General features: G+C 43.7%; 1 protein-coding gene across 1 annotated transcript in view; it reads left to right on the forward strand.

The window, feature by feature from the left end:
* Positions 1–599: 599 nt before the first annotated feature.
* The window catches only part of LOC139544069 (uncharacterized), a 41854-nt gene continuing 14823 nt past the window's right edge, over positions 600–27630 (forward strand). The window contains exons 1-13 of the mRNA XM_071350788.1: positions 600–1574; positions 11054–11172; positions 13809–13923; positions 14202–14279; positions 15288–15403; positions 19425–19578; positions 19878–20011; positions 20114–20207; positions 20514–20588; positions 22449–22598; positions 22822–23031; positions 23317–23442; positions 23900–24052. Of these exons, the coding sequence (XP_071206889.1) occupies positions 1068–1574; positions 11054–11172; positions 13809–13923; positions 14202–14279; positions 15288–15403; positions 19425–19578; positions 19878–20011; positions 20114–20207; positions 20514–20588; positions 22449–22598; positions 22822–23031; positions 23317–23442; positions 23900–24052 (2031 nt within the window). The 5' untranslated portion in view covers positions 600–1067. The remainder of the gene's footprint in view (positions 1575–11053; positions 11173–13808; positions 13924–14201; positions 14280–15287; positions 15404–19424; positions 19579–19877; positions 20012–20113; positions 20208–20513; positions 20589–22448; positions 22599–22821; positions 23032–23316; positions 23443–23899; positions 24053–27630) is intronic.

Consider the following 27630-nt stretch of genomic DNA (forward strand, 5'->3'; position numbering starts at 1 on the left):
AATGTGGAACTAGAAAAAGAAGTGGAAAATTGCATTGGATTTTGTTACTCCCCAGAACAAACTCATAGCGATTGTTATGAAAAAAGTGTGAAAACTGTTAGAAAAAAAACATGATTCTTGAGGCATATTTGAGAACAAGCAAATACCCTCACCTTTTGTACTTGTGGAACAAACATTTGACAATTTGACCAGTTATGGAGATAGATAAAGAGAGAGAGAGGGAGAAAAAGAGAGAGAGAGAGCAGACTGCAGACGTGAGATCTAGAGGTGCTTCATGTTTGTTATTTTTGTTAAAAGCATTACCTCATTGTCCAGCTGTGACTGAGTTGGCGAGAGCAGAATGAGAGAAAGTGGGAGCGAGTGAAAGAGCGAGCGAGCGAGAGAGAGCATGTACCCCTCTGTTACTTCTACTCATATCTGAGCATGGAGCTTTTTGTTTGGGGAGGAAGTTTTCACAGCTCCAGTTTTACAACCCTCAGTCACTCTGACTCTGCCCAGCCCTTGACAGAAAGTGGTGACCTCACTCCTTTTTAATGAAACTTCCCCACTCTCTTTCCCTTCCTATTTTTTCTTTTTTCTAAGAGAGCAGCCAGGCAGCAAGCCAGACACTTTCTCTCTTCACTCAGCTCTCTCTCTCTCTTCACTCAGCTCTCTCTCTCTCTATCTATCTCTCTCGCTCTCTCTCTCTCTCTCTCTCACTATTGGCTTGGTGGTTGCTCAGAAGAGGCACTCCTCCCTCCTCCGCTTCTCACATTGGTTTCCCCTGACATGACACGGGCTCAGTTGATAACTTAGAAACAGACAGGAGGGGACGTCCTATTGTGTGTCTTGTACTTGTCTTCTCTCCATGAGGTGCAAGGAGGCGGGTGGCTTTTTGAGTGAGATTTTCTCCTGACAATTTTTTGGGGAAAAGAGCATTATTCATTTGAGGATTCGTCTTGTTTTTCCTCTCATTCTGAACTTCTGATACTGGACTTTGCAGTAGATGAGGTGAGATATCTGTATTGTCTTGTGATTCTTGTCACAGTATGCCCATCTAGACCACACTGCAGAGCTATCAAAAAACCATGTCTGAGGGTGTCATCAGAAAAATCCAACCCTTTACCATTGGGACCAGGCTGTCTGTCCCCTCAGAAGCCAAATGCCAGGAGCTTGTGGACGTCTATCTGCCGAAGTCTGCTGCTCCGAACAAGTTGGAGCTACAGAACAACCTACACGACCAAATGTCCCTTTACGTGGGCCAGTCCCAGGGGGGGCCTGGGACCGGGAAGTCGGAACTCCCACAAGTGGCCGCCCAGGTCTACGCTTCAACACCAGAGGGACATCAGGATGAGAGAGTGGAGGAGGACAGGAATTCTGTGTCCCCCACTGCATCCTCTAGGTCCATCAGGAAGATTGCTATTTGCAGGAATGCCGAGACAGTCCCCGACGTGTCCTTGTGTGACTCTGACCTGGCCACCTCAGTCAGTTCCACGTCGGAGGCCATCCGAAGCAACTACAACAGTGTTCACCCAAAACCGCCATCCTTGATAGTACAGGACGACTTGGATAAGAGGTCCAACTCTCAGTCTAAGGTAACCTTGGATTACAGTTGTTTTATTCATGGTGTCTCACATGTTATTGAGTTAGGATAGGCTGCAAGCCAGCACCAACTAATTTACATTTCAAATCACTTGGTTCAAATCAATTGGCTTTATATGAAATAGAAATGGTGAATGTCTCAACCAGTGTTGTTATGGACATTTGTTTTGTTTCTGTTGGCCGTTCTCAAGCTTTCTGAAAGCAAATGAATTGACTTGTTTACTTTAAAGAAAATAAGTCCAGAGCCAAATGGCAAAAGGAGAATTGGGAATTAAATCCATAACCACAAAACCCAGTGTTAGTAATGTTTTGTTTTTCTCCCTCATTTCACATACTACGTAATGCTCTCATTACGTAATTGTTTTTTTTCACATACTAATAATTACTGAATTTGCGTTACTGACTAAGCTGAGTAACAACATCAGATTCTTTCCGTGTAACGCCTTCCACCCTGCAACACAAGATACTTTTTTTTCGTCTGTTACCAAAAAGCAACATGATATGAACACCATAACGTGCATTGTTCCAGCATGAAACACACGCACACACACACACACACACACACACACACACACACACACACACACACACACACACACACACACACACACACACACACACACACACACACACACACACACACACACACACACACACACACACACACTTTCACAATGTGTGCACTATTACCTCAGTGTTGCATTATCCACACTGTACTCTCGAGCTATGAGATCATCAGCAGGCTTTCATTAAGCAAGGCAAAAGGCCACGTTTCGGATGAACTGGTTATTTCCACAGAATAAACGACTCCCAATTCCATAATTGAAAGGGTTGCGTGATGAAAATAGCAATCAGGCACATTGCGTTGGTGGATATAATGATGCCAAACTGAAGTTGTACTTGTGATTAAGTGTTTCTCCAGATCCACAGCTGGCAAACGGGTTATTTCAAAATGTGCGATTGGCTTTCGGAATTTAAGGGGATCCCGATTGTATTAAATAGTGACACTGAACAACTATTTGTGGAACAAGCATGCCAAAAGAAGCTTACAGATAAAGAAGATAGTGTACTTAATATCACATACCATGTTAAGATGCATATTTTCTGCACTCAGAAAGCATGACATACATTTCAAGTTAACCGGAAAATCAAGTTAAATATTTTTACAGATGACAGTCCCATGGTTACAGTTTTCAATGCTGAGCATGCAACTAGCAAAAGGACAGTGGGATGGGAAAAGGAACTGGAACAGTGAAAAGAGGAGCAATTATTTTGAGATGAGATCATGGTTTTGGCTCTCTTTCGCTCTTCATCTCGGCCCTGTGTAGGTGGGCTGGCTGAGTCACACAAAGCCTGCGTTATCTCATCGCTGTGTTTAGTACACAAGTTCAATTTTTTCACCAGTATTGAGTATAGCTCTGGGGGTCAGTTTTTGGGCATCTGTCTGTACATTTCCCTGTTTCTTATGATAATGTCTACATCTCTTGAAGTTTTCAACTTTTCAAGTACTCAAGACTACATAGACACATCGTTTATAGCTTTGTGTATAGCCAAGCTATCCAAAGACTGCAGGGTATGTGCATTCAGTTTTGTGGTCTTTTGTAGCCTACCTGCGGCTTCCAACAACCAAGGTACTTGGAAATCTTGCAACATGGTGAAACCTGCGCAACAGTGCTTACAGTGATACGCTATTGGAAAACATTCTAAAAGCTCATATACAAGCTTATCAACGCATCATAATGCATTATAATTGCAGGTTTTGAGTAAACTGTTACCAAAGTTTGTATTTCACTGCAGAAAATACAGTTCGTTACATTCCAGGAAAACAAACATCTGTCTAAGATGAAAACCAGGCAGGCCTAACAAGTTTCAGATTATTGTGGAGACTGTAGGGAACCAGCAGCAGGTTGCTCCATGATTTAGCTACACACAGCGATGATGTAAGAGGTCTCGGAAAGATAATATGCATCATTCAACGTTTTGCATGAGGTCATCAGTACAGAATGCATCGGCATGGCAAAGAGAGAACGGAGACAGACAAGGAAAAGGTTCCACGAGCTTAACGTTATGAAACCGCAAAGATGGAGTAGTGCTCTGCAGCTCGCAGAAAATTATTCATTGCAAAGTAGCAGAAGTAAATTAAATGAAATGAATGTATCGCCTGTGGTGATTTCACAGCTATGGCAAAAAATACATTATTTTCAAATTTTTATGTTACAAATACTGATAACCATCTGTATAATGCATGACCTTGCTCATAGTGCAGTAAAGCACTTGCGATAACCATTCAAAACACATCATGGGTACTTTTAACAGCACTTATAACTGAATAACAGCTACGTTGCTAATACATTACACTACAACTCATGGATCCCAATAACAGCCTATGTACTGCAAATAATGAAATGACCATACAGAAATCCTTTGTGAAGCATTACACACAGGTGGTTCGTATATACACCAAACAAAAATATAAACGCAACATGCTACTATTTCTAAGATTTTACTGAGATACAGTTCATATAAGGAAAGTTGTCAATCTAAATAAATTCGCTAGGCCATAATCTATGGATTTCATATCACTGGGAATACAGATATGCGTCTGTTGGTCACAGATACCTTATTAAGAAAAATGGTAGGGGCGTGGATCAGAAAACCAGTCAGTATCTGGTGTGACCTCCATTTGCCTCATGCAGCGTGACACATCTCCTTCGCATAGAGTTGATCAGGCTGTTGATTGTGGCCTGTGGAATGTTGTCCCACTCCTCTTGAATGGCTGGGCGAAGTCGCTGGATATTGGCGGGAACTGGAACACGCTATCTTACACATCGATCCAGAGCATCCCAAACATGCTCAATGGGTGACATGTCTGGTGAGTATGCAGGTCATGAAAGAACTGGGACATTTTCAATTTCCACAAATTGTGTACAGATCCTTGCGACATGGGGCCGTGCATTATCATTTTTGTATCCCAGTATCTCTACTTGCACATCATCATCTGCTCATCTATCACTCCAGCGTTAATGCCTCTATGACCTATTTATTGCCTTACCTCCCTACTCTCCTACATTTGTACACGCTGTACAAAGATTTTTCTATTGTGTTATTGACTGTATGTTTGTTTATGTGTAACTCTGTGTTGTTGATTTTGTCACACTGATGTGCTTTATCTTGGCCAGGTCGCAGTTGTAAATGAGAACTTGTTCTCAACTGGCCTACCTAGTTAAAAATAGGTGAAATAAATAAATAAATAAAATCATACTGAAATGTGAGGTGACGGTGGCAGATGAATGGCACAACATTTCTGGGATATTTTATTTCAGCTCATGAAACATGGGACCAACACTTTACATGTTGTGTTTATATTTTGGTTCAGTGAATACACATATATATATATATATATATATATATATATATACAGTTGAAGTCGGGAGTTTACATACACCTTAGCCAAATACATTAAAACTCCGTTATAAAGATACTTTTGTACCTGTTTCCTCCAGCATCTTCAGAAGGTCATTTGCTGTTGTTCTGGGATTGATTTGCACTTTTGGCACTAAAGTATGTTCATCTCTAGGAGACAGAACGTGTCTCCTTCCTGAGCGGTATGATGGCTGCGTGGTCCCATGGTGTTTATACTTGCGTACTATTGTTTGTACAGATGAAAGTGGTACCTTCAGACATTTGGAAATTGCCTGAGGATGAACCAGACTTGTGGAGGTCTACAATATTTTCTGAGGTCTTTGGCTGATTTCTTTTGATTTTCCCGTGATGTCAAGCAAACTGAGTTTTAAGGTAGGCCTTGAAATACATCCACAGGTACACCTCCAAGTGACTCAAATTGTCATGTTTTGTCTTTGATCATGTCTTGTCCCTGTGCTTCCCTCTGCTGGTCTTATTAGGTTCTTTCTCTTTCTCTCTCTATCGTTCCGTTCATGCTCCCAGCTGTTTCTCATTCTCCCTACGACCTCATTTACTCTTTCACACCTGTCCCCTATTTCTCCCTCTGTTTTCCGCTCCTGTCCTTGTCGGATTCTTGTTTGATGTTTGCTGTACCTGTGTCCTTGTTTCGCCCTGTCGTGTTCTTTGCCTTCTTCAGATGCTGCGTGTGAGCAGGTGTCAATGTCAGCTACGGCCAGTGCCTTCCCGAAGCGACCTGCAGTCTGTGGTCGCGTCTCCAGGCGTTCCTCTCTATTGACGAGAGGATTTCAGTTTCCTGTTTTGGATTACCATTGATTATATCCAGGAGAATCATTATTTGTTTAATACTGGAATAAAGACTCTGTTACTATTACGTCGCTTTTGGGTCCTCATTCATCAGCATAACAGAAGAATCCGACCAAGATGGACCCAGCGACTATGGATTCTCTCAACACTGCCGTCGAGTTCCAGGGAGCAATGCTCGGCAGACACGAGCAGGAATTGTTTGCTGCTCTTCATGCCGTTGAGACCCTGGCCGCTCAGGTCTCCGATCTCTCTGGACAGTTTCTGAGTCTTCGTCTCGTGCCACCAGCTACTTCCTGGTCTTCCGAGTCTCCGGAACCTAGGGTTAATAACCCACCATGTTACTCTGGGCAGCCCACTGAGTGTCGCTCCTTTCTCACCCAGTGTGATATTGTGTTCTCTCTCCAGCCCAACACGTACTCAAGAGAGAGAGCTCGGATCGCTTACGTCATATCACTCCTTACTGGTCGGGCTCGGGAGTGGGGCACAGCTATCTGGGAGGCAAGGGCTGAGTGTTCTAACGATTATCAGAACTTTAAAGAGGAGATGATACGGGTTTTTGATCGTTCAGTTTTTGGGAAGGAGGCTTCCAGGGCCCTGGCCTCCCTATGTCAAGGTGATCGATCCATAACGGATTACTCTATAGAGTTTCGCACTCTTGCTGCCTCCAGTGACTGGAACGAGCCGGCGTTGCTCGCTCGTTTTCTGGAGGGACTTCACGCTGAGGTTAAGGATGAGATTCTCTCCCGGGAGGTTCCTTCCAGCGTGGACTCTTTGATTGCACTCGCCATCCGCATAGAACGACGGATAGATCTTCGTCATCGAGCTCGTGGAAGAGAGCTCGCGTTAACGGTGCTTCCCCTCTCCGCATCTCAACCATCTCCTCCCACCGGCTCAGAGACTGAGCCCATGCAGCTGGGAGGTATTCGCATCTCGACTAAGGAGAGGGAACAGAGAATCACCAACCGCCTTTGCCTCTATTGCGGTTCTGCTGGACATTTTGTCATGTCATGTCCAGTAAAAGCCAGAGCTCATCAGTAAGCGGAGGGCTACTGGTGAGCGCTACTACTCAGGTCTCTCCATCAAGATCCTGTACTACCTTGTCGGTCCATCTACGCTGGACCGGTTCGGCTGCTTCCTGCAGTGCCTTGATAGACTCAGGGGCTGAGGGTTGTTTTATGGACGAAGCATGGGCTCGGAAACATGACATTCCTCTCAGACAGTTAGGGAAGCCCACGCCCATGTTCGCCTTAGATGGTAGTCTTCTCCCCAGTATCAGATGTGAGACACTACCTTTAACCCTCACAGTATCTGGTAACCACAGTGAGACCATTTCCTTTTTGATTTTTCGTTCACCTTTTACACCTGTTGTTTTGGGTCATCCCTGGCTAGTATGTCATAATCCTTCTATTAATTGGTCAAGTAATTCTATCCTATCTTGGAACGTTTCTTGTCATGTGAAGTGTTTAATGTCTGCTATCCCTCCTGTGTCTTCTGTCCCCTCTACTCAGGAGGAACCTGGTGATTTGACAGGAGTGCCGGAGGAATATCATGATCTGCGCACGGTCTTCAGTCGGTCCAGAGCCAGCTCCCTTCCTCCTCACCGGTCGTATGATTGTTGTATTGATCTCCTTCCGGGGACCACTCCCCCTCGGGGTAGACTATACTCTCTGTCGGCTCCCGAACGTAAGGCTCTCGAGGATTATCTGTCTGTTTCTCTCGACGCCGGTACCGTGGTGCCTTCTTCCTCTCCCGCCGGAGCGGGATTTTTCTTTGTTAAGAAGAAGGACGGTACTCTGCGCCCCTGCGTGGATTATCGAGGGCTGAATGACATAACGGTTAAGAATCGTTATCCGCTTCCCCTTATGTCGTCAGCCTTCGAGATTTTGCAGGGAGCCAGGTGCTTTACTAAGTTGGACCTTCGTAACGCTTACCATCTCGTACGCATCAGAGAGGGGGACGAGTGGAAAACGGCGTTTAACACTCCGTTAGGGCATTTTGAATACCGGGTTCTGCCGTTCGGTCTCGCTAATGCTCCAGCTGTCTTTCAGGCATTAGTTAATGATGTACTGAGAGACATGCTGAACATTTTTGTTTTCGTTTACCTTGACGATATCCTGATTTTTTCACCGTCACTCGAGATTCATGTTCAGCACGTTCGACGTGTACTCCAGCGCCTTTTAGAGAATTGTCTCTACGTGAAGGCTGAGAAGTGCGCCTTTCATGTCTCCTCTGTCACTTTTCTCGGTTCTGTTATTTCCGCTGAAGGCATTCAGATGGATCCCGCTAAGGTCCAGGCTGTCAGCGATTGGCCCGTCCCTAAGTCACGTGTCGAGTTGCAGCGCTTTCTCGGTTTCGCTAATTTCTATCGGCGTTTCATTCGTAATTTCGGTCAAGTGGCTGCCCCTCTCACAGCTCTGACTTCTGTCAAGACTTGCTTTAAGTGGTCCGGTTCCGCCCAGGGAGCTTTTGATCTCCTCAAGAAGCGTTTTACATCCGCCCCTATCCTTGTTACTCCTGACGTCACTAAACAATTCATTGTCGAGGTTGACGCTTCAGAGGTGGGCATGGGAGCCATTCTGTCTCAGCGCTTCCAGTCTGACGATAAGGTCCATCCTTGCGCTTACTTTTCTCATCGCCTGTCGCCATCGGAACGCAACTATGATGTGGGTAACCGCGAACTGCTCGCCATCCGCTTAGCCATAGGCGAATGGCGACAGTGGTTGGAGGGGGCGACCGTCCCTTTTGTCGTTTGGACTGACCATAAGAACCTTGAGTACATCCGTTCGGCCAAACGACTTAATGCACGTCAAGCTCGTTGGGCGTTGTTTTTCGCTCGTTTCGAGTTCGTGATTTCCTATCGTCCGGGAAATAAGAACACCAAGCCTGATGCCTTATCCCGTCTCTTTAGTTCTTCTGTGGCTTCTACCGACCCCGAGGGGATTCTCCCTGAAGGGCGTGTTGTCGGGTTGACTGTCTGGGGAATTGAGAGACAGGTAAAGCAAGCACTCACTCACACTGCGTCGCCGCGCGCTTGTCCTAGTAACCTTCTGTTCGTTCCTGTCTCTACTCGTCTGGCTGTTCTTCAGTGGGCTCACTCTGCCAAGTTAGCTGGCCACCCCGGCGTTCGGGGTACGCTTGCTTCTATTCGCCAGCGGTTTTGGTGGCCTACTCAGGAGCGGGACACGCGTCGTTTCGTGGCTGCTTGTTCGGACTGCGCGCAGACTAAGTCAGGTAACTCTCCTCCTGCCGGTCGTCTCAGACCGCTTCCCATTCCTTCTCGACCATGGTCTCACATCGCCTTAGACTTTATTACCGGTCTGCCTTCGTCTGCGGGGAAGACTGTGATTCTTACGGTTATCGATAGGTTCTCTAAGGCGGCTCATTTCATTCCCCTCGCTAAGCTTCCTTCCGCTAAGGAGACGGCACAAATCATCATTGAGAATGTGTTCAGAATTCATGGCCTCCCGTTAGACGCCGTTTCAGACAGAGGTCCGCAATTCACGTCACAGTTTTGGAGGGAGTTCTGTCGTTTGATTGGTGCTTCCGTCAGTCTCTCTTCCGGGTTTCATCCCCAGTCTAACGGTCAAGCAGAAAGGGCCAATCAGTCGATTGGTCGCATTTTACGCAGCCTTTCGTTTCGAAACCCTGCGTCTTGGGCAGAACAGCTCCCCTGGGCTGAGTACGCTCACAACTCGCTTCCTTCGTCTGCTACCGGGCTGTCCCCGTTTCAGAGTAGTCTTGGCTACCAGCCTCCTCTGTTTTCGTCCCAGCTCGCCGAGTCCAGCGTTCCCTCCGCTCAGGCTTTTGTCCAACGTTGTGAGCGCACCTGGAGGAGGGTCAGGTCTGCACTTTGCCGTTACAGGGCGCAGACTGTGAGAGCCGCCAATAAACGTAGGATTAAGAGTCCTAGGTATTGTCGCGGTCAGAGAGTGTGGCTTTCCACTCGTAACCTTCCCCTTACGACAGCTTCTCGCAAGTTGACTCCGCGGTTCATTGGTCCGTTCCGTGTCTCTCAGGTCGTCAATCCTGTCGCTGTGCGACTGCTTCTTCCGCAACATCTTCGTCGCGTCCACCCTGTCTTCCATGTCTCCTGTGTCAAGCCTTTTCTTCGCGCCCCCGTTCGTCTTCCCTCCCCCCCCCCCGTCCTTGTCGAGGGCGCTCCTATTTACAAGGTACGGAAGATCATGGACATGCGTTCTCGGGGACGTGGTCACCAGTACTTAGTGGATTGGGAGGGTTACGGTCCTGAGGAGAGGAGTTGGGTTCCATCTCGGGACGTGCTGGACCGTTCGTTGATTGATGATTTCCTTCGTTGCCGCCAGGGTTCCTCCTCGAGTGCGCCAGGAGGCGCTCGGTGAGTGGGGGGGTACTGTCATGTTTTGTCTTTGATCATGTCTTGTCCCTGTGCTTCCCTCTGCTGGTCTTATTAGGTTCTTTCTCTTTCTCTCTCTATCGTTCCGTTCATGCTCCCAGCTGTTTCTCATTCTCCCTACGACCTCATTTACTCTTTCACACCTGTCCCCTATTTCTCCCTCTGTTTTCCGCTCCTGTCCTTGTCGGATTCTTGTTTGATGTTTGCTGTACCTGTGTCCTTGTTTCGCCCTGTCGTGTTCTTTGCCTTCTTCAGATGCTGCGTGTGAGCAGGTGTCAATGTCAGCTACGGCCAGTGCCTTCCCGAAGCGACCTGCAGTCTGTGGTCGCGTCTCCAGGCGTTCCTCTCTATTGACGAGAGGATTTCAGTTTCCTGTTTTGGATTACCATTGATTATATCCAGGAGAATCATTATTTGTTTAATACTGGAATAAAGACTCTGTTACTATTACGTCGCTTTTGGGTCCTCATTCATCAGCATAACACAAATGAAGTCAATTAGCCTATCAGAATCTTCTAAAGCCATGGCATCATGTTCTGGAATTGTCCAAGCTGTTTAAAGGCACAGTCAACTTAGTGTATGTACATTTCTGACCCACTGGAATTGTAATACAGTGAATTATAAGTGAAATAATCTGTCTGTAAACAATTGTTGGAAAAATTACTTGTCATGCACAAAGTAGATGTCCTAACCGACTTGCCAAAACTATAGTTTGTTAACAAGAAATTTGTGGAGTGGTTGAAAAACGAGTTTTTATGACTCCAACCTAAGTGTATGTAAACTTCCGACTTCAACTGTACATGCCCTCAAGTGTCAGAACCATGAATTGAGTGTACTGGTTCACAGGTTCTTCCTTTATAATGACCTCTATAGGATGGACATCAGTACGAGACGCTTGACCTGGAGACCGACCACAAGGGAGAGAAGAGGAAGAGACTGCAACAGATAGAAGGCAACAAAATCCCTTCCCGAGAGAACACCGTTAACCAAACGTAGGTCCCATGTTTGACTGAGGAAGATATATCAGTAACACCTTACTTTGATTAAAAAATAAAGCAATAACAGTAAGAAACGACAGGACCCTAAACTTTGATATATTCATGATAAATCATGGCCACTCGTCATTTCTTATAGTTTTTTTTATTTCTCTATGACTAAATCAAATCACATTTTATTTGTCACATGCGCCGAGTACAACAGGTTCACCTTACAGTGAAATGCTTACGTTCAAGCCCTTAACCAACAATGCAGTTGTTGGTTAAGTAGAAAAAAAGTGTTAAGAAAGTTTTTACTAAAATAAACCGAAGTAAAAAAAATTATAAATAAAATAAGAAAAATGGAAAAATAACAAATAATTAAGGAGCAACAATAAAATAAAAATAGCGAGGCTATATATAGGGGGTACCGGTACTGAGTCAATGTGTGGGTTAGTTGAGGTAATTGAGGTAATACGTACATGTAGGTAGAGGTAAAGTGACTATGCATGGATAATAAACAGAGAGTAGCAGCAGGATAAAAATGGGGGTGGGGGGAACAAAGCAAATAGTCTGGGTAGCCATTTGATTAGCTGTTCAGGAGTCTTATGGCTTGGGGGTAGGAGCTGTTAAGAAGCCTTTTGGACCTAGACGTGGCACTCCGGTACCGCTTGCCATGCGGTAGCAGGGCTGGAGGGCTGGAGGGCTGGAGGGCTGGAGTCTTGGCAATTTTTTGGCCTTCCTCTGACTCCGCCTGGTATAGAGGTCCTGGATGGCAGGAAGCTTGGCCCCAGTGATGTACTGGGCAGCACGCACTACCCTCTGTAGTGCTTGTGGTTGGAGGCCAAGCAGTTGCCATACCAGGCGGTGATGCAACCATGCAGGATGCTCTCAATGGTGCAGCTGTATAACTTTTTGAGGATCTGAGGGCCCATGCCAGATCATTTCAGTCTCCTGAGGGGGAATGTGCGTTGTCGTGCCCTCTTCACGACTGTCTTGTTGTGTTTGAGCCATGATAGTTTGTTGGTGATGTGGACACCAAGAAACTTGAAACTCTCAACCTGCTCAACTACAGCCCCGTCGATGAGAATGGGGGCGTGCTTGGTCCTCTTTTTCCTGTCGTCCACAATCATCTCCTTTGTCTTGATCACGTTGAGGGAGAGGTTGTTATCCTGGCACCACACTGCCAGGTCTCTGACTTCCTCCTTATAGGCTGTCTCATTGTTGTCTGTAATCAGGCCTACCGCTGTTGTGTCATCAGCAAACTTAATGATGGTGCTTGGGCATGGACTCATGGGTAAACAGGGAGTACAGGAGGGGACTGAGCATGCACCCCTGAGGGGCCCCCGTGTTGATGATCAGCGTGGCAGATGTGTTGTTGCCTACCCTTACCACCTGGGGGCGGCCCATCAGGATGTTCATGATCCAGTTGCAGAGACAGGTGTTTAGTCCCAGGGTCCTTAGCTTAGTGATGAGCTTTGAGGGCACTATGGTGTTGAATACTGTGCTATAGTCAATGAATAGCATTCTCACGTAGGTGTTCCTTTTCTCCAGGTATGAAAGGGCAGTATGGAGTGCAATAGAGATTGCATCATCTGTGGATCTGTTGGGGCGGTATGCAAATTGGAGAGGGTCTAGGGTTTCTGGGATAATGATGTTGATGTGAGCCATGACCAGATTGCAAAGAACTTCAGGGCTACAGACGTGAGTGCTACGAGTCGGTAGTCATTTAGGCAGGTTACCTTGGTGTTCTTGGGTACAGGGACTATGGTGGTCTGCTTGAAACTTGTTGGTATTACAGACTCGGTCAGGGACAGGTTGAAAATGTCAGTGAAGACACCTGCCTGTTGGTCAGCGCATGCTCGGTGTACACGTCCTGGTAATCCGTCTGGCCCTGCGGTCTTGTAAGTGTTGACCTGTTTAAAGGTCTTACTCACATCGGCTGCGGAGAGTGTGATCATACAGTCGTCCGGAACAGCTGATGCTCTCATGCATGCTTCAGTGTTGCTTACCTCAAAGTGAGCATAGAAGTGATTTAGCTTGTCTGGTAGGCTTGTGTTACTGGGCAGCTTGCGGCTGTGCTTCCCTTTGTAGTCCGTAATAGTGTGCAAGCCCTGCCACATCCGACGAGCGTCGGAGCCGGTGTAGTACGATTCCATCTTAGTCTTGTATTGATGCTTTGCCTGTTTTATGGTTCATCGGAGGGCATACCGGGATTTCTTATAAGCGTCTAGGTTAGACTCCTACTCCTTGACTAGGCTAAATATACTTTGTCCTTGGTGCCATGGATGTATATTTGTTATGGCTACCGTTAACATGTTGTTGGTCCCGTGTGGCTCAGTTGGTAGAGCATGGCGCTTGCAACGCCAGGGTTGTGGGTTCATTCCCCACGCGGGGACCAGGATGAATATGTATGAACTTTCCAATTTGTAAGTCGCTCTGGATAAGAGCGTCTGCTAAATGACTTAAATGTAAAATGTAAATGTTTTCCTAGCCACTACTATTTAACTACAGCTTTCCATGTTATGTCACATTACTTGGTCTGACTTGAATTATTCTGCATCCATCTTGGATTTCAAGTCATATCTGGGAATTTGACCCTCATGGGATCCCATTGCCAAAGCACTGAACTAGATACTGTATCTCTTTGGTAGCTGCCTGAGGTTCCAGTCACTGTTAAGAAACTATCACCAAGACCTCAAACTGGCTCTGGACGTCTCCTCCTTCTACCAACAGGCTGACAACATCATCTTCACCATCAACAGGAAGGTAAAAAGGCAGAATAGGAATTTGCACAAGAGTCCTATTTTGCACCAGTGATCCTTTAAAGGTACAACCTGCAATATTTACATGCTGTTAAATGTTTATTTAAATTGATTGATTCTTGAAAAATATGTGCGCCATGAGCTTAGTACAACTGTCCCCATCATAACATCATAACCCCAATAAATGGTCCCAAAGCTCTCCAAATTATCACTGTTTTGTAATTACACGTTATTACACTTATTATCATAAGATTGACTCTATATTATTTTTGTGTTTGGTAGAGAAGCGTCCTGTCTGGATCAGATAACCAGGGGAGCTGCGGTCAGACAGAGATCTACAATATTGCCAGCCAAATCACGGTGAGTGGCACTTGGGGAAAAATGTAGCTCAAAATAATGAATACATTTATGGTGAAATGCAGTAACGCATCGTTCATACATCAGGGCTGTGTTCATTTCCATTTCAAGTGAAATACTAGTAATTCCAAAAAGTTATCATTGAAAATATAACCAACAAAAATATGAATTGAATGTCACTGTTTCAGTGAATTTAAAAGAAATGCACTACAACTGTAATGTATGGTCTTGGCACATGCTCAGTACTCAAGCCTACTAAGTAGAGAGAAACAAAGAGAAACTATCATAAGTCAGTGAAACATAACACCATAACACCACCAGACTATTCTTTCCTAGACCTTCTCTGGATCTTTTTGGGGTGTTTCCCCCTTAACCACAGAAGGAGCCTTCTATGACGTGATGTTATACTGTGAGACTTATATTTCCCTCACTAACTTTAAACATCAGCTATCTGAGCAGCTAACCGATCGCTGCAGCTGTACATAGCCCATCTGTAAATAGCCCACCCAATCTACCTACCTCATCCCCATATTGTTTTTATTAAATTTTCTGCTCTTTTGCACACCAGTATTTCTACTTGCACATCATCATCTGCTCATCTATCACTCCAGTGTTAATTTGCTAAATTGTAATTACTCTGCTACTATGGCCTATTTATTGCCTTACCTCCATTTTCACACAGTGTATATAGACTTTCTTTTTTTCTATTGTGTTATTGACTGTACGCTTGTTTATTCCATGTGTAACTCTGTGTTGTTGTTTGTGTCGCACTGTTTTGCGTTATCTTGGCCAGGTCGCAGTTGTAAATGAGAACTTGTTCTCAACTAGCCTACCTGGTTAAATAAAGGTGAAATAAGATCAAATAAAAAAATACTTCTGTGTTCCATCTAACCATAGCCTTCCATTTTAAAGAGGGTGGGTCGTTTTCCAAAGACTGTAAATCAACACCAAATGAATTGTGTCACTTCCTTCCACTGCCCCCATCCCTTCCCTCGACCACGCTCTCTCCAGATGCTGAACGAGACTGTTTCACGCCTTTCGGACCTCCACCCTACCCTGGCTGCCAGAGTGACACGGAAGCAGGCTGAGGTGCAGGAGAGTTGGGGCCTTCTCCAGGAGGGTAGCGGGTAAATATGGATCCCTAAAGCTCATATTGTTTCTTTGTCTGTCTCTCTAATGCAGCGTTTCCCAATATCGGTCCTTGGGACCCTAAGGGGTGCACGTTTTGGTTTCTGGCCTTACACTACACAGCTGATTAAAATTATCAAAGGTTGATGATTAGTTGATTATTTGAGACTACAGTACAGTCCCTGCAGTAGAGACTACCAGGGATATTCCTGTCCAGCTAATCATTCAAAATGTAACAAGCACTTTTGGGTGTCAGGGAAGATGTATGGAGTAAAAAGTTCATTCTTTTCTTTAGGAATGTAGTGAAGTTACCCAAAAATGTTTTTTTAATGTTTACTTAAGTACTTTACACCATTGCTATTTTTCCCTCCATAAAACCCTTTACATTTGGTAGTGCTGAATAAAGTCATCAATGGAGGTCACCAATAACTGAGTTAGCGAGCCATTGCTACAGTATAATGATACAAAATGGGCAGCCCTTTTGACCCAACCCACATGTCGACTCCGAACTTTTCGACATGTTGATAAACATCACTTAACAGTTTATGTCAGGATGAACTCATGGAAAATGTATTCCAGATGAAAAGGTTTGATGTTTACAATTGGATTAATGGAAAACCTACTCGGTGAAGAAGATGATGTATTGTTTTCCTACTAACACTCTTGTTGTGTAACTAACAAGACATTCTAGCATTAGAGCCAATGCCCTAATGGCAACTGAGGCCGACATTGAAATTATCCTTGCCCTCATAACCATAGTCTGAGTTTCACTCACAGCAAATGCAGTCCAGATAATCGCCATGGAACCAATTCGGGGGAATTCATTCTTGACATTCTCTTTGTATTATGCAATGCTCTAACTTTGAGCATGACGCGGATTTCGCAAGCCCCTGTGTCTGAGTAAAAGTGTTCTCTGTAGGAGCTGGAGCGACAAGTGTATGCCAAAATTAGATATGGATGAATATAGAGAAAGACATTTTGGGGGGAGATTATACTATACGATAAACCTGCTCCTAATTTCTTTAGCAGATGTGTGCAGAGTGCCTCATAAGTATGGTATGGCCTAGTAACCAGGGATACAAACGGATGTAGCTTATAAAGCTTATTGAACAGAAGTATCCTGGTCAGTTACCATGTTAGTCATTCAACTGTGGGTTAAATGCACTTCTGCATTTAAAGTTACATTTTGGAAGTTTAATTACAAATGTTCTAGCTCAGATTGTGGATTTAAACTGTATGGTTTACGGAGGCACTAACATATTTCTTAAGACATTGAACCATAAAATCCTAAGTTTTAGGGTATTAAACGTTTGAAATATTAACAAATGACCCACATTCCAAGCATATGTGTGGAGAGGTGTGCCCATTTCTGTCCAGTGAGTATCTGTATCACAAACTTTGTATTTTTGTTGTAAGGGCGGCAATTGGCTCTCTTCTGTCAAAACTGGAAATAGGTTTCCTTAACGGGCGCCAATGAGAAAGAACGTTTGAATTAAAGACAACCGACAAGTGTTCCTTTTTGATGGCGAGATTTCTGACTCCTAACCATGCTGTTCCCTCTCTGTTGTATAGTGTATTTCTAAAACAAAAGCACTTTCCTGAAACCATGACCTCACCCCTTCAGAGGGGGGTGACATCATTACTTTGTACCCCTGCCGGCCCCAGTCAGTCACTCCAAGGACAAAGCCTTCTGTCTGTTCAGATTGTCATGGTTGCATAACATGTTGTTAGCTAATTCAGCATATCTGGTGGATACAGTCAGTGTTGTTCATCCTTGGATTTCTGAGTCATGTGACACGTCTCCAAGCAGAAGTGCTCCAGACATGTTGAGGAGTGCTCAGACTTGTGGGTATGACTCAAAAACCCTAAAGAATACACAGTGAAACTGATTAAGAGGCATCCAAGGCTGCTACAAATGATCCACTTTGGACATATTGTCTCTAATGCATGACAATAGGTGCTAAGCCTTGGTTAAGTGGTATCCCTCCCGTCGCTATGTACCACGGCCCTGGAGACCAGAGTTCAATCTTTGTGTCCACCCTTCTGACCTCTCCCCCCCACATCTATCTCCCCCTTGGTTTCCAATCTGCCTACATAAAAAGCACTAAATACAGTATGTGTTTTATTTTAACACTCCACACCACAATGCTTTTCTCTCATCTTGTTTGTGGTGCTGGAAATAAAAGCCTCAGGAAAAACAATTTCCCGAGTATATCACTGGGGTGTATACACCAATGTTTGCTGTGGAGAATGAGCATAATATTGTTCATTGTAAAAGACTACTCCCGGACACACGAGTACCTCTGCATGTTTATTGTTGTCAACGTTTCGGACGGTGACTTTTCTCAAGACAATCTTGAGTCAGGTCTCGAACCGAAACCAAAACAACAGCAAAAAACGACGTGCAGAGGTAATCGTACACTACCTTTCAAAAGTTTTTGAACACCTACTCATTCAAGGGTTTTTCTTTATTTAGACTATTTTCTACATTGTAGAATAATAGTGAAGACATCAAAACTATGAAATAACACATATGGAATCATGTAGTAACCCAAAACAGTGTTAAACAAATTAAAATATATTTTTTAACTGAGATTCTTCAAATAGCCAACCTTTCCCTTTGGTTGAGGTCGGGTGATGTGGAGGACAGGTCATCTGATGCAGCACTCCATCACTCTCCTTCTTAGTAAAATAGCCCTTCCACAGCCTAGAGGTGTGCTGGGTCATTGTCCTGTGTAAAAACAAATGATAGTCCCACTAAGCCCAAACCAGATGGGATATCGCTGCAGAATGCTGTGGTAGCCATGCTGGTTAAGTGTGCCTTGAATTCTAAATAAATCACAGACAGTGTCACAAGCAATGCACCTCCACATCATAACACCTCCTCCTCCATGCTTTACAGTGGGAAATATACATGCAGAGATCATCCGTTCACCCACACCACGTCTCACAAAGACACGGTGGTTGGAACCAAAAATCTCCAATTTGGACTCCAGACCAAAGGACACATTTCCACCCGTCTAATGTCCGTTGCTCGTGTTTCTTGGCCCAAGCAAGTCTCTTCTTATTATTGGTGTGCTTTAGTAGTGGTTTCTTTGCAGCAGTTCAACCATAATGGCCTGATTCACAAAGCATGATTCACACAGATGTGCCTGTTACTTGAACTCCGTGAAGCATTTATTTGGGCTGCAATTTCTGAGGCTGGTAACTCTAATGAACTTATCCTCTGCAGCAGAGGTAACTCTGGGTCTTCCATTCCTGTGTCGGTCCTCATCAGAGCCAGTTTCATCATAGCGCTTGATGGTTTTTGCAACTGCACTTGAAGAAACTTTCAAAGTTCTTGAAATGTTCAGTGTTGACTGACCTTCATGTCTTAAAGTAATGATGGACTGTCGTTTCTCTTTGCTTATTTGAGCTGTTCTTGCCATAATATGGACTTGGTATTTTACCAAATAGGGCTATCTTTTGTATACTCCCCCACCTTGTCACAACAAAACTGATTGGCTCAAACGCATTAAGAAGGAAAGACATTTCTCAAATTAACTTTTAAGAAGGCACACCTGTTAATTGAAATGCATTCCAGGTGACTACCTCATGAAGCTGGTTGAGAGAATGCCAAGAGTGTGCAAAGCTGTCATCAAGGCAAAGGGTGGCTATATTTTTTCATTTGTTTAACACTTCTTTGGTTACTACATGATTCCATATATGTTATTTCATAATTTTGATGTCTTCACTATTATTCTACAATGTAGAAAATAGTAAAAATAATGAAAATCCCTTGAATGAGTATGTGTTCTAAAACTTTTGACCGGTAGTGTAATTGCTGGATTGGTCTTTTACAGTGAGTTTGTTCTTGCTTTATCATGATTTTGGCCCATTCACTCACATGAACCATTCTATTTCATTACCAATGAACCTAGCACTGAGTGTCAGCTGGCCTTACGGATGAGGTAGGGTAGGGTCACTATCATTGATAGAACCAGTGTTACAATAAGTAACCCATAATGTTTTGCCATGCAGGAGCGAGTGGCCAGCTTTGCCCATCACCTTTGCCATAGACTTCTCCTGTGATGAACCTGGCGCACTGAGTCAAACCAGAGATCCGGAACATGAGGCCCAGAGGATCATAGGCAAGGACATCAAAGAGGAACAGAACCCTCTCAAAGGGTTCGAGGTCAGCAGATCCATTTTTCAAATAACTAGGAAATTCTTGTTAAAAAGTAGTTTAAGTGGTAGTTCACTCAAATTACAAAATCTCGATAGTTCACCCAAATTCCAAAATTACATATAGGTTTCCTTAACTTTTAAGGAGTCGATTAAAAACGAATATGTCAATAGGGGTGTAATTTGGGTGAACTGTTATGAAAAGAGGAACTCATCAGAATAGGTGGTACCTGATACCTCTTTAAAATAGTAGAATTACTCGAATTATTTGACCTACTACTGACCTGTGTAATTTCCTTTTTTTTTTAGAACATGAAAGACTGTGGGGTCCCCAGAAAGCTGACTGTTAGTCAAGTTGAACAGCCTTCCAAAAGCTATGCCCGAGTCTCCTGTGACACCACCAGCAATGACTTGACTGGAAGACTGTGTGTGGAGAGGCAAAGGTATAGACTTTCATCAGCTTCTTGTTTTTTGAAACCAGATGAAATTGTTGATGACACTTTAAGCAGACCATTAAGTTAACGTAACATTTTCTTGCTTTGCAGAAAGGACCAGACAACCCATTTGAACACTTGTTCTCCAGGTTGCCAATCAGAATTTGGTATTCAGTTGCAAAATTCTACCACATCTGCTGATAAGGTAACTATGGACTGATTTCTGGTGTTTCTTGTGGTCTGCTACAACAGTACTAATACTTTAGAGTAAAAATCCAATGGCAATGTCCGCGTGATAAACAGGGTGTGTTGATTTTAACTGGGTTTACAACTTTGAAGGTTGTAAACATCGAGAGTGAACCCCCAGTGTACTGTAGTTTTCCTTTATCTGCAATTGGTTGAATTTGGGCCTGGATGCATCCCACTGGGTTAACCACTACCTCCTCTTGTTCTCTCTCTTCCTCTCCCGTTTCCTCATTTCCTCTTCCTTTCTGTTGCTTGATGGTTGAAGACTCTGTCATGGCTGAAAGACAACCTTGCTATGTCAACCCCCAGCCACCACACAGCCAGTCTGAGTGGTCCAGAGGTGACTAAAAACCTGTCAGCTGATATTTACCAGGACAATGTTGTTTCGAACACGATCTGCTTAGACATGTTATAGCTTTTCATTGCATAATATTCAGTCCTTGCAATGGTACTTATCGGATTCATAAAGTTTTACATTGGGCAATATATACTGAACAAAAATATAAATGTAATGTGTCGGACCCAGATCCCAGGATTTTTCCATTTGCACAAAAACCTTTTTCTCTCATATTTTGGGCACAAACTTGTTTACATCCATGTTAGTGAGCATTTCTCATTTGCCAAGATAATCCATCCACCTGACAGGTGTGGCACATCAAAAAGCTGATTAAACAGCATAATCATTACATAGGTCCACATTGTTGTGGGGACAATAAATGGCCACTCTAAAGTGTGCAGTTTTGCCACACAACACAATGCCACAGATGTTTCAAGTTTTGAGGGAGAGTGCAACTGGTATGCTGACTGCAGGTATGTCCCCCAGAGCTGTTGCCAGATAATTGAATGTCCATTTCTCTACTATAGCCACCTCCAATGTTGTTTTAGAGAATTTGGCAGTATGTCCAGCCGGCCTCACAACCGCAGACCACGTCTAACCACGCCAACCCAGAACATCCACATCCAGCTTCTTCACCTGTGGGATCGTCTGAGACCAGCCACCCAGACAGCTGATAATACTGTGGCTTTGCACAACCGAAAGAAATTCTGCACAAACTGTCAGAAACCGTCTCAGGGAAACTCATCTGCTTGCTCGTCATCCTCACCAGGGTCTTAACCTGACTGCAGTTCGGTGTCGTAACCGACTTCAGTGGGCAAATGTTCACCTTAGATGGCCACTGGCACACTGGAGAAGTGTGTTCTTCATAGATGAATCCCGGTTTCAACTGTACTGGGCAGATGGCAAATAGCGTGTATGGCGTTGTGCGGGTGAGCGGTTTGCTGATGTCAACGTTGTGAACAGAGTGCCCCATGGTGTCGGTGGGGTTATGCTGTTATGCTGTTGACATCAGCAAATCGCTCAGCCACAAGCTACGGACAACAAACAAAATTGCATTTTACCGATGGCAATTTGAATGCCATGACGAGATCCTGAGAACCATTGTCGTGCCATTCATCCGCCGCCATAACCTCATGTTTCAGCGTTAAAAGGCACAGCCCTGTGTCGCAAGGATCTGTACACAATTATTGGAAGCTGCAAATGTCCCAGTTCTTCCATGGCCTGCATACTCACCAGACATGTCATTCATTGAATGTTTGGGAATACGACAGTGTGTTCCAGTTCCCGCCAATATCCAGCAACTTCGCACAGCCATTGAAGAGGAGTGGGACAGCATTCCACAGGCCACAATCAATAGCCTGATCAGCTCTATGCGAAGGAGATGTGTTTCGCTGCATGAGGAAAATGGTGGTCACACCAGATACTGACTGGTTTTCTGATCCATGCCCCTACCTTTATTAAAGGTATCTGTGACCAACAGATCCATATCTGTATTTTCAGTCATGTGAAATCCATAGATTAGGGCCCAATTAATTAATTTCAATTGAATGACTTCCTTATATGAACTGTAACTTGGTAAAACATTTGAAATTGTTGCATGTTGCGTTTATATTTGTGTTCAGTATATGTATGATGAGATTTGCAGAGACTATCAGAGTTGCGGTCATTAATTCTGGCAAAGGGTTTAAATTGATCTGATAAATCAAGGACACTACTTTCATTATCAGGATTATCCAATTCATTAATATAATTTACAATTCAGAAATGTTTAAATGTGACTGTTAAATGGAAAAGATTTGATTTTATCCTACAAAATGACATACTAGACTAGAGCAAACATTCATGTCCAATGCTTTGGGACAGGAAAAGCCAGGGTCAACCCAAGGCCAGCACCAAGGTTGTGTGAAGATGGAAGACCTCCTTGGCCAAGTGGAAACGTTATGGGAAGTTCTGAGGAGAAGACTTCATAGAAGCATGATTTATTCAAACAGCTCTGAGAGGATCAACTTGGAGGTATTGATTATTTGTGTCTACATACTGGTCTGGGCTTGTATTCATAGTGTCTCAAAGTATGAGTGCTGATGTAGGATCAGTTATGTATTTTAGATAATAATTAGTAAGATTATATGGATAGCGGGACCTGACCCTAGATCAGTACTCCTATTCTGAGACGATCTTTGGTCCCCAGAGGGCAATTTATGCAGCATTGAAGACAAATCCATGCTATCCTTTGTAGAGGGATGACAATCATGAGACAGACAAGGATCGGCTCGAAGGACGCCTGTCAGAATACAGTGCAACCACGGAAAACGTGGAATTCTGGAGCGTCCCAGATGTCAAGGAGCTCTCTGAGACATTGGAGGAAAACGACAGAGGAATGCTGACAGAGCTGCTGCGGTGTCTTGACCAGGATGAAAACGTTGATCGTTGCGAGGTAGAGCGACAGGTAAGGTTTCAGCTTTATCCGTTTACGTGGTTTTCCAATACCGCTATATTCATGTCCTTTTTGCAACTCTGTTTTCTCAAACCTCCGTAAAAGGAAGGTGGGGGTGTGTTCTTTTTCTAGATACAGACACTCCCACTAAAACTCCCATTAGACCTCAACAAGACATGGTCACTGGCCTTGCAGGCAAAGCTAACCACACTCCAATTCCATCACCAGATAACTTAATAGATTAATACATCAACAATCTACCAAAATACTGAGTAATTTATTTGACTATCATGACAGACCCTTACTGGACAAATGGATGACCAGGGGTGCATGGACTACCCTATGGAGGACCTTGGTGAAGCAGTGGAGAAAAGAGGACATTCCCTCTATCAAAGTCAAGACACCCAAGAACTTCTGAGTCAGGTAGGAGTTGATTGAACAGTTTTTTTATTTGGATGTGGTCCTCTGTAGTTGGTAGAGGATGGTTCTTGCAACGCCAGGATAGTGGGTTTGATTCCCAGGACCACCCGTAAGTCAAATATGCACGCTTGACTGTTAGTCCGTTTGTACAAAAGTGTCTGCTAAATGGCATATATTATTGTTTTCTGTTGCTTTTAACAAAAAAAACACCACAAATTAGCACACTGTGCTTGTAGAGTTTCGCAAACTGAACAATAGCAACAGAAACATAACCTGATTTTACGAGCATTGACTGGTTCAAGTAGTGTAACCAGTCAATGCTTGTAAAATCAGGCTGTTTCTGTTACTTTTGTTCAGTTTGCGAAATTCTACAAGCACAAAGTGATTTTTTACCTATTAGATAAAATAAAATCTGTGATGCCCCCTCTCTTCTCTCCTTTCCTCTCCTCTCTTCTACCAGCTCTCAACACTGACGCTGCACATCAACCAGCTCTTGTCCAGGTGTGCAGAGTTCAGCATGGACATTCTGGACACTGAGACAGACATGGCAGTCAGATGTGAGCCCTATAGTTCTGAACTCGAGGGACTGCAGGAGCAACAGGATGAGCTAGAGGTATATACAGTATATGTATATACACAACCGTTCAAAAGTTTGGGGTCACTTAGAAATGTCCTTGTTTTTGAAAGAAAAGCACATTTTTTGTCCATTAAAATAACATAAAATTGATAAGAAATACAGTGTAGACATTGTTCATGTTGTAAATAACTATTGTAGCTGGAAACGTCAGATTTTTTATGGAATATCTACATAGGCGAACAGAGGCCCATTATCAGCAAACATCACTCCTGTGTTCCAATGGCACGTTGTGTTAGCTAATCCAAGTTTATAATTTTAAAAGGCTAATTGATCATTAGAAACCCCCTTGCAATTATGTTAGCACAGCTGAAAACTGTTGTTCTGATTAAAGAAGCAATCAAAAAGAAGGCCAGCATCCCGGAGTCGCCTCTTCACTGTTGACGTTGAGACTGGTGTTTTGCTGTTTAATGAAGCTGCCCCCAAAAAATAGCTTTTCTTTCAAAAACAAGGAAATGTCTAAGTGACCCCAAGTGTTTGAACGGTTGTACACACACACACACACACACACACACACACACACACACACACACACACACACACACACACACACCACACACACACACACACACACACACTGGCAAGAAAAAGTGTGAACCTGGATTTCTGCATAAATTTGTCCTAAAATTTGATCTGATCTTCATCTAAGTCACAACAATAGACAGTCTGCTTAAACCAACACACAATTATATGTTTTCATGTCTTTATTGAACACACCGTGTAAACATTCGTAGTGTAGGGTGGTAAAAGTATGTGAACCCTTGGATTTAATTACAGGTTGACCCTCCTTTGGCAGCAATAAACTCAACCAAATGTTTTCTGTAGTTGCGGAACGGACCTGCACAACGGTCAGAATGAATTTTGGACCATTCATCTTTACAAAACTGTTTCAGTTCAGGAATATTCTTAGGATATCTGGTGTGAACCGCTCTCGAGGTCAGGCCACAGCATTTTAAATCGAGTTGAAGTCAGGACTCTGACTGGGCCACTCCAGAAGGCATATTTTCTTCTGTTGAAGCCATCCTGTTGTTGATTTACTTCTGTGTTTTGGATCGTTGTCCTGTTGCATCAACCAACTAATGTTTAGCTTCCATTGGCAGACAGATAGCCTTACATCTCTAGAAAAATGTCTTGATAAACTTGGGAATACATTTTTCCGTCAATGAATGCAAGCTGTCCAGGTCCTGAGGCAGCAAAGCAGCCCCAAACCATGACGCTCCCTCCACCATACTTTACAGTTGGGATGAGGTTTTGATGTTGGTGTGCTGTGCCTTTTTTTTCTCCACATATAGTGTTGTGTGTTCCTTTCAAACAATTCAACTTTAGTTTATTCTGGCCACATAATATTTTGCAAAAAGCGCCGTAGAACATCCAGGTGCTCTTTTACGATCTTCAGACGTGCCACAATGTTTTTTTTGGACAGCAGTGGCTTCTTCCATGGTGTCCTCCCATGAACACCATTCTTATTTAGTGTTTTAATAAGTATCGTAGTCTCGTCAACAGAGATGTTACCATGTCCCAGAGATTTCTGTTAGTCTTTAGCTGACACTCTAGGATTCTTCTTAACCTCATTGAGCATTCTGCACTGTGCTCTTGCAGTCATCTTTGCAGGACGACCACTCCAAGGGAGAGTAGCAACAGGGCTGAACTTCCTCCACTTATAGACAATTTGCCTTAACGTGGACTGATGAACATCAAGGCTTCTACTTGGTCAAATAGCCCTTACACAGCCTGGGGGTGGGTTGGGTCATTATCCTGTTGAAAAACAAATAATAGTCCCACTAAGCCCAAACCAGATGGGATGGCGTATCGCTGAAGAATGCTGTGGTAGCAATGCTGGTTAAGTGTGCCTTGAATTCTAAATAAATCACAGACAGTGTCACCAGCAAAGCACCCCCACACCATCACACCTCCTCCTCCATGTTTCACGGTGGGAACTACACGTGTAGATCATCTGTTCACCTACTCTGCGTCTCACAAAGACACGGTAGTTGGAACCAAAAATCTCAAATTTGGACTCATCCTACCAAACGACAGATTTCCACCGGTCCATTGCTTGAGTTTCTTGGCCCAAGCAAGTCTCATCTTATTATTGATGTCCTTTAGTATTGTTTTTTTTCACGCAGTCTCCTCTGAACAGTTGATGTTGATGTGTCTGTTAATTGTGAATCATTTATTTGGGCTGCAATTTCTGAGGCTGGTAAAGCTAATGAACATCCTGTGCAGCAGAGGTAACTCTGGGTCTTCCTTTCCTGTGGCGCTCCTCATGAGAGCCAGGTTCATCATAGCGCTTGGTTTTGCGTATTTCATATTGACCGACCTTCATGTCTTAAAGTAATGGAATGTCGTATCTCTTTGCTTATTTGAGCTGTTCTTACCATAATATTGGAAAAGCATTACAGGTGAAGCTGGTTGAGAGAATGCCAAGAGTGTGCAAAGCTGTCATCAATGCAAATTGTGGCTACTTTGAAGAATCTCAAATATAAAATATATTTTGATTTGTATAACAATTTTTGGGTTACTACATGATTCCATATGTGTTATTCATAGTTTTGATGTCTTCGCTATTATTCTACAATATAGTAAATAAAGAAAAACCCTTGAATGAGTAGGTGAGTCCAAACCTTTGACTGGTACTGTATGTATACATACACACACACACAGTTGAAGTCGGAAGTTTACATACGCTTAGGCTGGAGTCATTAAAACTCTTTTTTCAACCACTAAACAAATGTCTTGTTAACAAACTATAGATTTTGCAAGTCGATTAAGACACAAGTAATTTTCCCAACAATTGTTTACAGACATTATTTCACTTATAATTCACTGTATTACAATACCAGTGGGTCAGAAGTTTACATACACTAAGTTGACTGTGCCTTTAAACAGTTTTGAAAATTCCAGAAAATTATGTAATGGCTTTAGAAGCTTCTGATAGGCTAATTGACATAATTTGAGTAAACTGGAAGTGTACCTGTGGATATATTTCAAGACCTACCTTCAAACTCAGTGCCTCTTTGCTTGACATCATGGGAAAATGAAAAGAAATCAGCCAAGACCTCAGAAAAAAGTCTGGTTCATTCTTGGGAGCAACTTCCAAACGCCTGAAGGTAACACATTCATCTGTACAAACAATAGTACGCAAGTATAAACACCATGGGACCCCACAGCTGTCATACTGCTCAGGAAGGAGATGCGTTCTGTCTCCTAGAGATGAACGTACTTTGGTGCGAAAAGTGCAAATCAATCCCAGAACAACAGCAAAGGACCGTGTGAAGATGCTGGAGGAAACAGGTACAAAGGTGTCTTCATCCACAGTAAAACAAGACCTATATCGACATAACCTGAAAGGCCGCTCAGCAAGGAAAAAGCCACTGCTCCAAAACCACCATAAAAAAAGCCAGACTATGGTTTGCAACTGCACATGGGGACAAATATCGTACTTTTTGGAGAAATGTCCTTTGGTCTGATCTGTTTGGCCATAATGACGATCATTTTGTTTGGAGGAAAAAGGGGGAGGCTTGCAAGCCGAAGAACACCATCCCAACCGTGAAGCA

Source organism: Salvelinus alpinus, chromosome 2 (assembly GCF_045679555.1).
Source record: "Salvelinus alpinus chromosome 2, SLU_Salpinus.1, whole genome shotgun sequence".
Classification (NCBI taxonomy): domain Eukaryota; kingdom Metazoa; phylum Chordata; class Actinopteri; order Salmoniformes; family Salmonidae; genus Salvelinus; species Salvelinus alpinus.